At 35.0% G+C, this 17,354-nt stretch overlaps 1 protein-coding gene across 1 annotated transcript; it reads right to left on the bottom strand.

The window, feature by feature from the left end:
- LOC114163540 (splicing factor 3B subunit 3) lies at nucleotides 1-16,334 on the bottom strand. The gene is given in 16 exon segments (XM_028047846.1): nucleotides 1-555; nucleotides 558-654; nucleotides 942-1,050; nucleotides 2,575-2,714; nucleotides 3,585-3,661; nucleotides 4,241-4,379; nucleotides 4,823-4,978; nucleotides 5,316-5,631; nucleotides 6,638-6,948; nucleotides 8,008-9,952; nucleotides 10,081-10,241; nucleotides 10,595-10,679; nucleotides 14,744-14,827; nucleotides 15,322-15,401; nucleotides 15,539-15,673; nucleotides 15,912-16,334. Coding segments are annotated over 16 exon segments (4,098 nt in total). The 5' UTR covers nucleotides 16,080-16,334; the 3' UTR covers nucleotides 1-460.
- Between the last annotated feature and the right edge of the window lie 1,020 nt (nucleotides 16,335-17,354).

Here is a 17,354-nt window from a genome sequence, read left to right as displayed (position 1 = left end):
TAAAGAGAAATCTCAAGTGGGAATAATGAATAACTACACAAGAACAAGGTCTAAGAAAAAGCTCACACAAAAATGATTTTATTTAATATACAATCATTCTAAAATTTGAACATAAGAACTAAGAAAAAAAAAAAAAAAGCTCCCCTCACTAACTAATATACAATTTACCGTGCCAAAGATATTTTCCTACAGTATAGTTTACGAAAAGTACAACAGATACAGATACAGAGACTAAGTGATGCTGATGCAGATGCTGAGTGTGCACCTGTGGTTGAGGACAAGGAATGTTACCACCTGATTTTTGGTTTCAGACTTGAGGGGGATAACGTGCTCTATATCAGACAACACTTTGAGGCAGGCAAGTAACTGTTGACGAAAAGTATTGTTTAGAACTGCATATGCATGTTCCGGTTTCTGCTGCCGTTGTGAAAAAACAGTTGGAAAGTGGAAGAAAGGTGAATTAGTTCAGAGCATAATGGACTCGTTCAAGAAGTTGAACCACCTGATTTACAGAAACATGGGGGGTAGGAGTGGCTTCAAACTTGGTTTTGCTATATCAGGTGGCTCGGAAGACAAAATCATCTTTTGCTGCATACTTGTCAGCTCCAGAAACTGGGTTAACACGTCACCATCAAGTATCTTGGGCACTCCACCCTAATATAAATTAAATGTAAGAAAACATGCTTCGCAACATATTCTTTTCAATAGTTGTTTCTTTTAAAAATGCTTTATCAGGAAGCTATAAAAGGAATTTCCTTCAAATATGCTAAATCAAGAATCGAAGGGAAAAGAGAACGAATCAAAGATATGAACGGCAAAAATCTATTCCATGTAATGATAGAGTCAACCATATTCAATCAGTGGGAAATTATTTATTCTAAGAGGAAAATTGAAACGAAAATGAATCATCACATGATAATAAACTTAAGTGAAGTACTTACCCGAATTTCGCGACTGCGAAACTCATTATGATCATTTCCTAGAACAGGTGCGGTCAACTGATGGACAACAAGTCTTTCTTGGACAGCTTCTAATAACTCATATTCTTCCCTGTACACAGGATAAATGACGTTTCTCATACATATAAAAAACTAATATCTAAGCAAAAAGCACAAGATCCTCGCCTCCCAAAACTCGTCAATCCGCTGAAAGTTGCTAATTATATATGTTAATAAACAGCATCTAAAATTTTCAACAGTGCTGAAAGTATGGGTTTTAGGTACTGGGCATAGAGACTTCGTATATTCTATAATCCTAAAGGATACTCCAAGATACGGTTCATATATTCTAACAAACAGAACAGCATTACAAGTATGGTTTGCTGAAATAACATTTTTAACATTCAAATCTTCAAAATAAAGCAACACGCTCGTAAATGACACTCTACCAACAAAAATTGCCATTCCACAATCCCTCATCAATGACGGAATAAATATTAACAGCTAATGTATTATCCTTTTATCCATACATTCAGTTCAACTGAATCCTCAAAAGGCAATCTTATTCTCAGCAAATAACTGGCGCATGTGAAAATTTAGATGGAACTCAATGTTTCTACTTACTGTTTCATGTAAATTATCAAGGCTAAAACACTAAATGCAGTAAAGTTAAAAAAGAAAAAGCTCCTATATTGGAACACATGGTCAACCATATCATCATCAAGACAATAAAATATCTTAGTACAAGGATCACCCACATTCCACCCCATGTAAATTGGAACGCAGTAGCAAAAGATTGCGTCAGAAATTAGGGTGAAACTGTATGCACGTAATTATTTTCTATTATGATATCAATGATATACTCTATTATGATATCAATGATATACCAGTGTCAATGAGATGAAAATTTACACATAAATAGCATTGAAACAGAATTGTAGATTCAAGGTCTGAAGCATAAGTTAAGTTATTATTTTTTATCTTCTAACTCAGTATATATATATTTTTTAATCAGCTCCAACCCAGAATATTGTTCATTCCAGGTACTATGGTTCCCTTCCCTTCTATTATTCTCTGCCTCTAATTGATTCCCCACTACTCAGCCCGAGGCTCTTGTACATATGTAGGTAGTTATGCCTACATTACATGCAAGTCGTGCCATTCAGGGTTCTAAATCCCTGCTCGAAGTATTTAGAAGGTGGCGAAAAAAGTCTGCAGATTTACACTGGCAATTTAATTGTCATAACATCAACGAGGAATAACTCATTTTAAGAAATAAGAAAAGGTTCCGGTACAATACCAAAAATACAGCTTTAGAAATGGGCATGAAATGCAAAATAACATAGAAGGGTGCCATATTTTTGCTTGATTATCTTAACATCACAACTTTTGAGAAAATCTCTTGGTTTGCCTCAAAAAGGTAATAAATGAATTTCTTTTTAATAAAACTCATCCATGCTTTTAAAATGGACCAAGGACCCCAAAATGTTTGAAGTCCTTATTTGGTCAGACCCTGGAAAGCTAGAAATCTATCTCAACCAACATCATGCAAGATAAAAAGTTCAGAATGACCAAACTGAACCCAACTAATGTTCACCTGGATATTTATAGAGTTACTGACAACATATATTGGTACCTTGATAAAGGGATGAAGATCATTATGCTTCCTAACAAGGTACTGGCAATAATAGTATTTTGTAGTGAATCAACATTTGTCTTGGGGCCATTGCCGCCTTGCAAAACATCATCAGCTGGAAGTCTGTATGAATATGAGCCCTGAGTAACAAAACATCAATTATGTATAAATTACCGGAAAAGCAAATTAAAAGGAGAGGGGATGAGTACATGTAAATTGACGAGTTACAGAACAAGTCATCACTAAATCAAAGAACAAAATGCTCAACATGAAAGATCATCAATGTTCTTCTAAGAGCAAAGAAGCTAATCCAAAGTATAGAATCACCCAAAATATAACGCCAAAATACATGAAATAGTAATGAATGGGGCTTGTGAAAGATAGCACAGTCCTTCTGGTTTAGGTAGTGCTATTGGTTGCACCAATCACAAAACATATATAGACCATAAAGTATGAGCTGCTGCATCAAGACATTTGATGAGTCATTGCAAATATTTTTTTGGAAAACATCTCAAAGAGATTAACCTTTTTTATATCATATTTATAAATAACAGTGTAAGGTAATGCTTTGTAAGCAATAATTCTAGGATTCAAGTCCATGTATCTCTGTCTTTATTGGTGAATAGCATTATTTCCATTATCATAGAATCAGAATGCCAGAGAACACCTTTGGAGCGTATAACATACAAAGAAGAAAGGACTACAGTTGAAAGAATAAAACAAAAAGGTTTTTGTTTGGTATTTTGAGTCACGTATGAAGACATGCTCTAGCACAGTTCACAATTGGATAGCAGACAATTATAATTGAACAAGTGCTTAACGAGTAGAGTCTCATGTAATATCAAAACTATCTCTAGAAGAGTGATTCACATCACTATTACAGTGATCGATTATAGCACATTACATCAGCACTGGGCAACCTTTGCTTCAAACAAATCAAATTTTCTATAAAAGCTACGAGATTTAAGGCATATTAATACCCATTCTTCCAGGAAATTTAAAGGATATACCTTCTGGACGCTCAAGGCAATCTCAGCCATGAAATAAGCACAGCTTAGTGTCATGTTGCATTCAGTACTTGCATTGTCTGGTGCAGGTCACCAATAATAAAATATGGTTAGAATCTTACTTTCAAGTGGAATATAAAAAATGAACAAATAGCTTTAAGCTTGCTAAAAGCATAAAAATAGCCTCTCTTTTTTTCAAAATCTTAACCAGCATTGCAATATGACACGGGCAATACTAACATATCACATTCTATTAAAGATAAAATCATTTACACCATTAAGCATGATACAAACAACACAATTCCAGTCACACCATGAAAACTGGGTGGTACTGAAGCTTTGAAAAAAACTTGTTACCATACACAAACTACAAGGTCTTACACTCTTATTCGTATTTTAAAATGAAATTGCATTGATTCCACCATTCATTAGGAAGACCACTATGTGTATTACATAAGCAGGCAAAATATTTAACAGAAATTAATATGACGTTCTTCTATTTCATTCAAACATAACAAACAGAAGTAACAGAAATGGGATATTTTGATTAGTATCAACTTGCAAAACATTATAGTTTATATTTTGAAAACCCAGGTACCAAAGAAAACAAAACATTAAATATTAAACCCTAGAATTGAATTGCACAAGGAAAAGCATACCTTCCAAATGATTTGAACATAAAATAGCAATGCCTCCTTTCCGATCCGAAACAACAGCTGTATCAGCATCCATCAAAATGCAATCAGCAACTAACCTTCGTGATGGATCACAGCAAAGTTGCTCCAATTTTCTAGCTTCCTAGCATAGAAGATACAAACTAAACAAGTTCAGCAGCACTCTGACTTTTCTAAAATGAAGAAACGTTATAAAAATAACAATATCAATCATAAACTAATAAACATACAAGATAACTTCTATTTTGTAAACAAAGATTTCATTAAGATGGAATGGAAGACAAAGAATTGAAAGAAGGGGTCCTCAAAACTGAAGAAATTGAGGCTGAAAACTAAAAAGAAAGTGGTTCATAACACGAAACATGCAATGCATACCGACGAGTGCTTCTCTTTTTGCACCTCAATCATAACACAACAATTTTAATACAAATGGAAATGAAATAAGAGGCCCAAAAAATATAGAGTCTTTAAGAAGGAAAGGAGTACAAAGGATAACTCTAATATTTAGTTTAGTCCTTTAATTTAGTTTGAAAAATAAATACACTGCAGACAGCCATCACCACTCACCTCATGATAAGAAAATAAAATGATTCCATCACGACAATCACCAACTGCAATTCTTGTAAAATGTGCACTCAAAGATGTTATCATGTGGTGCGTCCTTCCCATAGCATACCTTCTCACTCTTTGAGGATTGTCATTAGGGAAACCACAAACATAGAACTGAATAGCAAGAAAGTAACCTGATGAGAAGACTCTATAAAGCAAATGAAGATAACAGATACAAAACCTTCTGATTTGGGACCATTTTGGGAAAGTTAGGAAAGTGACAAGTGACAGAACGTGTTAGATATATTGTTAGATATCTTATCTTTATTTTCTATATTCAGTTTCTTTGTTATTATTCTTTATTTTGTATATTAGGCTTAGCCCATATGTCCTTTATTATAAATACATTATCCTGTGTGTATTTTTTACACAAGAGGAAGATTAATCTCAAACCTATTTCACTATATTCAATAGAATGAATGGAGAAAAAAGCAAGAGATTTGCTACTTACAGCATTGCCAGCAGATGCCAAGAAGTAACGATCAAGATAAGGACAGATTTTAAAAACCACCCCCTGCCATTTCGTTGCATAAGCCAATCGGAACTGCCATACTTCATTTTCATCAAGTTTGATGCCATCAGAACTATTATCATCGGGACTGCTGCCAAGGCTGCTGCTCGACAACTGTTCAGGAGCATATGAAACAATTTCATGGAATGGTGAAGTTTTTTGAGATGATGACCCTCCCTTTGAACAGAACGTCATCGAACCACTATCAGAATTTTGCACATGAACAAGACAAAGAACAAGAAGACGACCCTTGCAACTGCCAAAGAAGCAACCTATTAGAATATGGTAATCAATATGAAGCGCATAAATTTCAAGAACGGTATGCACATATTAACCTTTCACCACCATACATGCCATACAGGGTTATCAAAGTAAATATAAGCACTGTTTTACAGTCCCACACACATGTTCTTCATACAAAACTATACAGGACATGGAACCTGATATTTTCTTTCTCATGGAGAAAACTCTAAACAAAAGTTAATTGGTTCAGCATACGCCAGCTCTTAATCAGAAAAATGCAGACATTCTGACCAAACCCCTCCTGTCAGATTTTTACATTAAGCCTACATATTTGGTAAAGCTACTAGGTTCAATGCTTCTTGCGAAATATTAGTATCTTATTTCCCTCTTGTAAATTCTTTATGCATTAATTATCTTTGTAATACTCCTGAATATAAGTAGACCATTCTGCTGGGTGCAAAATACATTCAAGCATAATCAGAAAACTGCATCTCATTCTTCCACATAAAGATTCCAGGAGACCACCTGTTCAAACCTATGTGGAAAGGAGGAGAACCGTTCAGAAAGACTACAGTGTACTCTTACGCAAACTTACATTTGAGACTTCAATGAACAAAAAGTTCAACTGAGTTCCCACACTTCTTGATGTAAGGGCGATAAGGTATGTGATGGAGCTGGTGTTTACTGGTTATTACCTGAAGCTTCATTAATCAATTATACTGCGTATCTTTTATTGATTGCAATATTGCACACTAGTGGGACTCAGTTGTCACTGAAGCATGAATCAAACTCTTCTTTTCGAGAGTCGAGATGTGTACACTCTTGAGAAGGAACTTTCAAGAAGCTCATCAGCAGCTCAGCTCGTTTGAAGTCATAAAAAGCCATGTGCAGTTCAGGGAAAATTGGTAGCTAGCAGTTTCACAATTTGATAGTAAAAAGGAAAGAAATTCCTACCAATGAGCTTGTGAATTTAAAGCAAACAAGGAAATTCAAAATACAAGGAAACCTAAATGTCATACCTTTCAGCTTCACCACTGGGCATTATTGCTGGACCAGAAGACAGACTAGTTCCAACAACAAGCACTTGCTCACTTCCAACTCTTATTAATTCCATGGATTTTCCTGTTTCTCCAAGTTCAAGTCTAAAAGACGACACTACTGATCCACTTAGGGGATCCACACAACATATGTCAGACAAACATGTACCACAATTCAGTTCAGTCCTCATCACTAGCAACATTTTGCTTTCATCGTGATACAGGACCTTCCTAGGAGTGCCCTCTAAATGAAACTTCTGCATATTAAGTCTCTTGCTGTGAACCATCTCCACCTAAAGTATCAAGTCATAAATACAGTACAAGTCAAAACAGGAAAACAATAAGAACCACATAAAGCATAAAACTAGAAATGAAAACAGTGGTTATTTTTTGGAGAGCAAAGTCAGCAAAATAGGGAAGAGAAGTCAGTTGTATGACCAAAAAGCTATATGTTTCTCATTTTGAATTGAGTATGTAATGTAAACCTAAATCATATTAATTAACGGAACTTATCAGTTTCAGACTGAAAATCAACTAATATTTGGAAGACAAGATCTTAGAATGAAGCCGCATCCTCTGGTTTATGGGAATTCAAACGCAGAAAACAGTAGAGAAGATAACTAACACAACACAATGGTTTCTCCAGACCAGGGAATACCACCACCCAAAACTTCTCATAATTTTACATTGAATAATGTTGTTTGTACATCTAATTTTACAACAATGAGAAAGAATAAAACGAGAGAAATTTGGGATGAAATGGGTGATCCGATGGAGATTGAAAGAAAAAATGTTTTATAAACTGCTGTATGAACTACAACTTTTACCTAACAATTTCCTCCCCTCACTCGGCCCCCACTCATTTCTCATCCTCCCTCCCACACTTGCAAATCTCCCCCAATTATTGCTATCCACTCTCTTGTTACCAGCTGTCCATTTGCATAACTAATTTCTCATCTGACTTTCCCCAACCAAAATTATTATAATATGCACCCTTTCCCATCTCAAACCACCCGTATACATGTTTTGATGGTGAGCCCCAAGGGTGTGATATTATCCTCTTATTCCCAAAAAATAGGAACAATAACCTAGTAGACACCATTAAGAAACAGGAACAGCAAAAATTAAGAAATGAAATGAGACAATCTAACAAAATTATGGTATATTCACCACCACAAAAGTTAAAATATTGATAGTAATCGCAACAAATATATCTCAAGATTTCTCAGTGCATTTAAATATACCATCTGCAAGTATCTTCAATGCAATAAGTTACAAAAGAAAGTGCAACCAAAGAAATAAAGGAACAAAAAAATATGGCAGCAAGGAATGCTGTCATATGATTTTCTTACCAGATGTAAACAGTTTTCTGCAACAAACAATATTCCTTTTGGACAATCAACAGAGCAAACAGGAGTCACATGTGTGGAAGGTTGAAATGAGATAGAAGTATACGAAAGGCTATGTCTTGCACTATGCAATAACCAAGGCCTATCACTAAGAGCAATTATATCAGCATCCAGTGTGTCACCTAGTGGCACCAAGAAAACTGGAGTAATGCCAATGCGTCGAATGGCAATCAATTGAAGTGTTGAAGGAAGGTCGTTTCTCTTGCCTAAAGCATTACTTGCAGAATTTACCAAATTTATAGAAGATAAAGCAGTATCCACCATATTTATTGGTGATGATGGACATGGTTCCACCGGCCACTCAAAGCGGAGGAGCATTCCATTCCTCAATCCAACAAGAACATAATACTTATCAACAAATACAAGTCGTACATCTTGAGGTACACAACCACTGATGGCAGTCCCTATTGTATTTGTCAATGAAATTGTCCCACAAGCAACTACTGTAATTCCTCCACCTGGTGCATAAAACCAAATTTCCACAGAGGGCCTGTGTGTACCGATAACAAAGGTTTTACTGATGTCCACTCCACTTTGGAAAGAAGAGATGGTACTATTATTTGCTGAAATGGATGAATTTGATGGTTTTTGCTCAATTTCTTGTCCAGGGATGGAAATGCATGATAATTCATTCTGCAGTACCAAATGTTGCATTTCATAAATTTCATATTGATAAGCTGATAGCAATCTAACCCCAAGGATAAACAAAAAGCATGGGTTAGAGGTTGACACAACTATGAAATTATGCCCAACTGCCCCCAGACTGATACTCACATTGTCTGGAGACCAAGATGTGGAAATAGGAGAGGGCAAAGGGATACCTTCAGAATGAGCAGCTTTAGTGGGCAAACAAAGCTTAACAGTATATCGGTGGATCTGAACAAGTACACCATCAGTCACAAGGCCACATGCCAGAGTACAGACATTAGGTTCGAAACCAACTGAATCAGTCACATCAGTAAAACTTAAGCCAACTGACAATATTCTGGTTTCCTCAACAAAAGATAGAACTAGAAAAGAATGATGTGAATCAGTAATTTTCATTCTGACAGTCCAAGTACCAGTTACCCCTTGGTATATAGAAGCAGTCCTGTGTAGATTTTCCACATTAATACCATTTCGAATTATCCGTAATGACCCCTCTGGAGCCACACCACAGCAAGCAAACATTTGATCATGCTTCTCATCACGATAATCTACAACTGCCATATCCAAGATTGGTGCAATGTTTTGAATAGGGTTTGTATAGCATAGCCTTCCATCTTCCAATTTAAGGACCACACCATCCCCCATTTCCACAAGGGCAGCTACATATCCACCTTCAACCCACAAAAGTGCTTTACACGGCAAACCTTTATAGAGACACTCAGACAGATTAACTTTAGGGCCTTCAGAATCAAAAAGAACTTCCATCATAAAAAACTCCCCAGTATCTACACAGAAGATCATCCTAGGATCTCTATTATTTTCAGGTCCCCAACTCCATGAGCATATGTACTTGTAGCTTGAATTAGCACCACCATTGTCACTGTCTATGCACATAGGATCATAATCGCTCAGTTCCAACAAAGCACAGGCAGCAACATTAAAGCGTTCATCGTCAACATCATGTAATTTACAAGAGTCATCCACATAAGTCTGCTCTTCCATGGCATTAGGCAAAATGTTCAAGTTAGTCTTATAAATACAGGATGGGTTGCGGGGATCTCTAAGATCCATCAAGAGAACATCACCAGTCCTGAACAGGAATGCAAGTCCCCCGGAGTTAGGAACTTCAGCAATGTCATATGCCAGAGGACCAGCTTCAGCATACTGAGAAATACAAAGTACTTTGTGTGCTTTAACATTCCATTCCAATAATAGCAATTCATTTTGAAGGGCTCCCCTCCTGTAGTGCAAAAAAATGCATGTTTCAGTGAGTACACAGCAGAAACAGAAGATAACTTCCATCACGGAGGTGTATTCAAGACAGAATAAACTAGTGAGAGTGGCCAACATTGTATCACCTCACCATACCTATTTATAATAACAGCAAGTACAGGATTCTGCTCCTTGCTTGGTTGTCTGGAATCTTGTGAAATGAAGCAGATGCTCCAAATGGTACCACAGATACTGGTTCTTTGGATGCTTCTGGAAGAACTTGCAGTTCCTTCACTTTCCGAAGGATATACAATTCTCTAGAATTAAGCAAAAAAGGTCACAAGTATATTTCTTCAGGCATCAATCAAATTATCAAAATTAGACAAAATTTAAAAAAATACAAATAAGATAACAATATATACTGTTACAGCATGAAAGAAAAAGAAATGAAAGGTTAGTAAAGGAAACCAATACATTAGAACCTTCAAAATTCAATCTCTTCAAAGATCCACCAAAAATCATGCCCTATATGTGTCTCTAGTTTATAGCCAATACCACCTTTAAAATAAAACAGTCATCTCCCATATTCATATACAGATTTTGCTAACACACATAAAGCACACTGACATGCAGCTTTTCTAAAATGAAGGATGGTATAGTAACTTTAGACCTCATCAATGATATCACCACTGGACATTGACATAGAAAACAAAGCCAGCCGATCTTCATATGCACTAGAAGCAACAAAACAACCACTGCAGAAAGAGAAATATAGGAATTAGTAATATTCACCAAAAAGGTTTACCATGCTTTTTTTCGTTTGTCATTGAACATTGTTAAATATAAAACTATTCATGAGCCTTCATCCAACATCTTAAGCTTTTAGATGAGTAAGACCTTGACAGGATACCAAACCTATTTAACCATGAGGTTAAAAGTTCAATCATTGATGCTTCGAAACTTATAAATTAAAGTTGATTACCCACACAAGGTGGGACCAAGGAATGTACATGCTTTCAAGCGCAAGGGACTCTTGTATCAAAGGCCATGCTAGACATAAAATAATTCATGACCCTTCACCTAATGGGTTCAGTTTTTTAGAGAGTTCGCCAAGAACAAATGTAATCCTGAAATTACTCTATTGCTTACACAAGAACATATCATAGCAAAAAAATTATGAAAATAGATCTCTAGTGTGTTAACAATACGAGTCACCTAACCAGTTACGATACGAGTCACCTAACCAACGGTGAAATAATTCACTAGCATTAGTGACTGGTGTACTGGAAGGATTTAAATTTAATCTACGGGTGCAGTGATAAAGCTTAATACTATGTATTAGAATTTAGGATGGAGTCTAATTAAACCCTATAAAAACAAATTTGTAAGATGATATTTGTACCTCACATATACTTTTGCTATATTTCTAAAAGATAAGGAATCTCCAACACATCCTTCTCACACCAATGACTAGATATCTCAAGGGACTGGATGTTTGTAAGTTGTCTAATAGTGACTAGCTAATAAGCCCAACAAACCTGGTATTGGTAAATTTTGATACTATACTATGTGAAAATTTAGGATTGAGCTTAACCCAACTCTACAAAATCCTACAAAGTCAACTAGAAAAGTTAAATTTGCACTCAAAATATATACTCTATTTAACCATATCAATAAAGGAGAATCACCAACACTATGAACAAAACATATGAAGACACATGTTTACAGATGGTTAAAAGAATTTACTGGAAGCTAAGTGATAAGTGTATTACTAAAAAACCTCATATTGAGAAGGTTTATGATAGAAGGAAGTGGGGTACAACAGGGAGGGACCATGTTTCTTGAATTACATGGAGGATTCTTTCTTTTATTTTCCTTCTTTTTCTTTCAATAAAAGTTCCCTTATTTTTCTTCCCCTTAAACTTCTACCATTTAGGTATGACAATCCACTACTAAGCACATCTCAATCCTATATAGCAAACTGACCATGCCTTCCCTCAATACCACTGTATACCATGAAAATTCTCTTGGGAGCATACAGTTGGAAAAAAGATTTTTTAGCAGACAAGAGCTTCTTCAATGTTCTTTTTCCAAGTACCATAAACACTCACTTGGTATAGTTAGGTTCAATACATCTTAAGAACTAGGGGTATTTAAATTCTTCTCTTGTAAATTGTTTTGGCTTTAGTTATCTTTGTCCCTTTTATATAAATAAGTCCAATTTACTGGGTGGAAAAAACACTTCAGCACAGGCAGAAAATTTTCCCTTCTCATTACTCACATTGTATTAGAGCTCCCAATCCAAGGGGGACGGACTCTGCTTCAAAATAAAAATCCATAGAAGGTCTGACCATGCTCTTGAAACTGCCAGACATTAAAAAATTCAACTAGAATTCCAGTAACTTCCGGTCACCACCAAAATTTTCTGGCAGCTGCTTGGCATGTTTTACAGGTAAGTTTTGCTCCAATGTCTCTATGATTTATGGCTGGTGCAAGTCCAACTAATATCATTACCTGTTCAATATGAACAAGTACTGAGCTTTTTTTTTTCATTTTTGTTTCTTTCTGGTTGAAGCTACTCAATCATCAACAAGGACAATAGGAACCTGCGCTAGGATTTCAACCTAAGCTGCTAGTTTTCTTCTTTATGAAATGGGTTAAATATGATTTTGGTCCCTCAAGTTTCAGTGAAATTTGGAATTAGTCCCTCTTCAAAACTTTCAACTAATTTAGTCATTCATCTTTAAAAATGCATGAATTTAGTCCTTTTAACCAAATTTTGTTAAGTTTATCTGATGTTTCAAGCGCATTTCATCATAGTATTTGAATTATTTATACCGTTTGACACATTTTTGCTTCAATGTTAACTCAAATTTTATCATAAAATGCGTTTAAAATGTCAAATAAACTTAACAAAATTTGGTAAGAAGGACTAAATTCATGCATTTATAAAGATAAAAGACTAAATTGGTATAAAGTTTCGAAGAGGGATTAATTCCAAAATTCACTGATACTTGAGGGATCAAAAACATATTTAACCCTTATGAAATTTTAATTGCTTCAACAAATACTTCACACATCTATATGCAATTACTTATCATAACTGAACTCAACTAAGCTTGCATCTGACCATAGGGTTTTCTTGGACAATTTGATCTCTAGACTCTGCGAAGGTGAGATTGCAAACTCAGTTAATTATTACAAAGAGTTAGTCTGGTAAAACTAGTGACTATTTTTCAGCAGGAGGAGGTGGAAAGGGTAAGAACTTTTCTCATAAGCTTGAAAAACATCATGTACTTGTACTATGGCATGTCTAAATATGTTTTCACTATCATTTGGATTTAATGTCTCAACCATCTTTCTCATTGATTTGCACTTTTTTATTCCATAGTTGCAAACCATATAATTCCCTCATGTAATAATTTCTCCACATATTCAGCTTGTCCCAGCAATAACAAAAAATAGGTGCGGCATGCTTGTATCAGTAGTTGCCATAGGAAATGTTAAAATATACAACCTTCAAAGATGTTCATGCTCAAAACTTATCCATGATCCTCGTTTCCATACAAAGATATTTACAAAACGTTAAAGCCTCAAATGGGCTATACGGGGTCAGAAGGGAATATGGTTTCTACAATTGTCTCGTGAGCCCAGAATTTAGAAGGTTTACACTAAGGGGGATAGAGGGAACATAGAAGAATGATGAATTGGAAGTAAGAGCGAAAGGGAGGAAGGCTGTTAGTTATTGAATAGTTGAATGTGTTTTATTGAATAGTTATTAAACTGGTCCAATCTGCCAGATTCAAAGAACAGAGAGCAACAAACTAAGGAGATCAATACAAATAAACCCAAGGGAAGAAGATGGAGGCAAAAGTAGCAGCTCAAGAAAATTAAGTAGCCAGTCTCAGATCTACTCTGGGAGAAATGGTATAAGGCATGAGCACCAGGAGAAGTTAATGGAGAAGTTGACAAAGGTCATGGAGAAATTACCTTCTTCATCAGGATGGAAGAAGCTTCAAGGGAATTTTATGGATGACCTCTTACAATAGGTGAAAAAGGTGGAACTACTGATGTTCAACAGAGAAGATTCAACTGTTTGGATAGCTCAAGCAGAATTTAGTACTTCCTAGTGATGGAGACAAGTCCAAATGTTCAAGTGAACCTCGCATGGTTGTGTATGGAAGGATCCACAGTCGCAAAGAATCCTAATATGACTTGGAAACAACTCAAATATGAATTTCTTGAAACATAGATAGATGAGCAATGCCACAGCTTAGTGTTCTTCAGCAAGTATGGAGTCTAGCTGAGATGAGTGCATACAGGAGTTTGAACAGTTAACAGTCCGGGTAAAATTACTGCCCAACAACCAATACTTTTGGTATTTCATTCATGGATTGAAATAATAATGAATCTAGCAAGGGCAATCAAGAGTGAATCATAGGATCAGACTCCATTTAAATAAGGGATGAGACTTCCAGGAATAAGGGAAATTTCGGGTTGGGTTCTGCTACACAAAATGGGCCATTTAACTCAGGTGGCACACGTATTTTATAAGTATTTAAATATGATTACAAAAGTAGATTTAAGATCTGGAGATCCTATCAGCCATGTTACCTGTTTATCATTAACCAAAGTAATTTATGTGGTTGACCTAGAAGCTCAAGTAGACCAATTATGATGAGGACTTCCTTATTGTTTTGCAATATGCAAAACGAGTAATATATGCCTACAGAATGGAACTAGAACACATAACTGAGAGATGTTAAAAAAGACAAAGTAAATGCTTTCCAAAAATTTCTGTGACCAGAAAATACATCACCTGGAATCAACGGCTAACCTTCTTCCAGGAAGATCCATTGGGTTTCCAGGAATAGACATCTGTATATGTGTTACAGAAACAAACCTACAAAGATGCATAACTAAATTAAAAAATCATACAAATTAATTATTGTTGGGTTAAATAAACTTTCAGTACTGCCAAAATTGATCCATCATAATAAAATTGGTACCTCCAAAAAAAATTCCTTTTTTTTATGCTCAACAATTAATAAATATGTGAATTTGATCCCTACAATTATTCTGTTACTTTGGAATTAATGGAATAGACATACTGATTTGATAGTGTCATACGCCACATACTTGAAAATAACTTAATAGAATGCTTGCAAGCCAACATTAATAAAGTTACTCTCAAGACCAATTTCAATATGGATCAATTTCGTAGGTGCCAAAATCTTATTTAATATCTTTTTTTCCACTAAATAAAGTTTCTGTCTTGTAATGAACAGTTCTGATGTTCTAAACATGCACTAATGAACCAAAACTGGAAACACTCGACCATAATGTCTTGTACCAATCCAGTGAAAAAGAGAAGAGACGAAGACAGGGCAAGCAAACCTGTGCATTTCATTGCAAAACGTGAGCAACGACAGCTTCCCAGAATCGGATGTAGCAACCAAAAGGTCTTTACCCCACAGCTACAGAACCAAACAAAAAGGACTAAATAAAACCAACCTCGGCATATAAAAGTAATCCACTCACAACAACAAATAACTTCATCGGTTCAAAACAGTCAGATACAATGGTTTCCTTAGTAGCAAACCGAGCAACACACCTGAGGATCACGTGCACGAAACTTCTCGTTCCAAGGCAATATGGCAAGATCTTTGATGGTGCCAAAGACGGGCTGATCACACACAGATTGCACATTCCCATCATCCTCAATAACCACCAATTCAATAGACGTCTCCTGAAATAACAAATAAACAGGAGCAACACAACATGTCATCCCAATCTCAATCAAATCAAAATAATATAACAAGAGAACACACACGGCTTGGCTCGGCTCGGCTCAGTTCAGTCAATTACACCAAATACAAGACCTACTCTACACTGCAGCGTTTAGTGGCAACACATCATAAGCTAGGTTTTCCGTAATGTGCGAAACAAAGAGACAAAAAGGGAAAATAGAAAGAGAAGAAGCTCACCTTGCCGAAAACGATATCATTTGAGGAGGGAGAACGAATGTGAGCGTAGAGAACCTGAAGAACGACGCTTCCTCTGAGGACGCATTTGGAGAGGTAGTAGCGCGAGGCGGAGGAAGAAGAAGAGGGACCAGACTTTGCCGAAGAGCATTCCTCTTCGGAAACCGCCATTTCCGAATAGTTGCCCCTTAGGTTTGAGTTGAGCGATTGATTGAATTTGGTAGCTGAGAAATTGAAGAGTCGGAATAGCGTTCATCGAGAGTTGGATAACATGGTGACGACGGTGAGGATGATGCACGCACGCAAAAAAAAAAAACACACACACACAGTTCCAAGTTCAGTAGATGAAGATGAAGGAGGAGGAGAAGAGGGCTCCTTTACTTTCGTTTTCGTATTTTTCCTTCATTCATGTCTCAGCAACAAACAAAATCGAGACACACACTTTTTCTTTTTTTTATTTATCGGGTTAAATATAAATTTTTTCTCAAAAATTTCACTAAATTTTGAAATTAGTCTTTTTTTAAATTTTATATCAATTTAGTCATTTATGTTTGGAAATATGTGGATTTAGTCCTTCTTACCAATTTTTGTTAAGTTTATTTAATATTTTAAACGCATTTTATGATAATATTTTAGTTAACATTAAAGCGAAAATGTGTCAAATGGTGTAAACAATTCAAATACTATTATGAAATGCGTTTGAAACATCAAATAAACTAAACAAAATTTAGTTAAAAGGACTAAATTCATGTATTTTTTAAAATGAAAGACTATATTGGTCGAAAGTTTTAAAGAGGGACTAATTACAAATTTCACTAAACTCGAGGGACAAAAACATATTTAACCCTTATTTATTTATTTATTTATACGATTTATATATACATATCTCTTTTAATTTAATTGTATATATTGTATATATTTTCGTTTATCATGGTTTTGCTAATTTTATTCAATTTTATTGAAAATATACAAAAACTTTTTAATGTGCAAATGGTTAATATTTGATTTTTAATTGTTTTATACGCTGTAGTACAATAAGAAAATGTCACAAAATAATTTTTAAAAATCTTACAATAAGAATAAATGTAAAATAAAGTGAAATCTGAAAATTGTTTAAAAATATATTAAAATAAAATTTAGTATAAAATGCTGCAATTATTATTAATACTTTTCCCACATATATATTTTATATTAAAAGCTCAAATAAATTTCAAGTTTTAATTATTTCTAGTTTTAGTTTTCAGTTTTTTTTTTAAATTAAATATCTAATGAATTATGCCATTTTAGTTTAGCTCATAACAAATATTTTTTATATTCTGGTTTTTTTATTTTGAATTTTATTCTTAAAATAATTTTTATTGCTTCCTTTATTTTTTATAACAAATTATGTTTATACGGGTGTTTTGATGCACACGGAAAATAGATTTGTCGTAAATAATAAATTAG

The sequence above is a fragment of the Vigna unguiculata genome, chromosome 1 (assembly GCF_004118075.2).
Source record: "Vigna unguiculata cultivar IT97K-499-35 chromosome 1, ASM411807v1, whole genome shotgun sequence".
In the NCBI taxonomy this organism is placed as follows: domain Eukaryota; kingdom Viridiplantae; phylum Streptophyta; class Magnoliopsida; order Fabales; family Fabaceae; genus Vigna; species Vigna unguiculata.
Note: the sequence above shows the minus strand (reverse complement) of the source record. Positions and strands in the feature narration are given on the sequence as shown.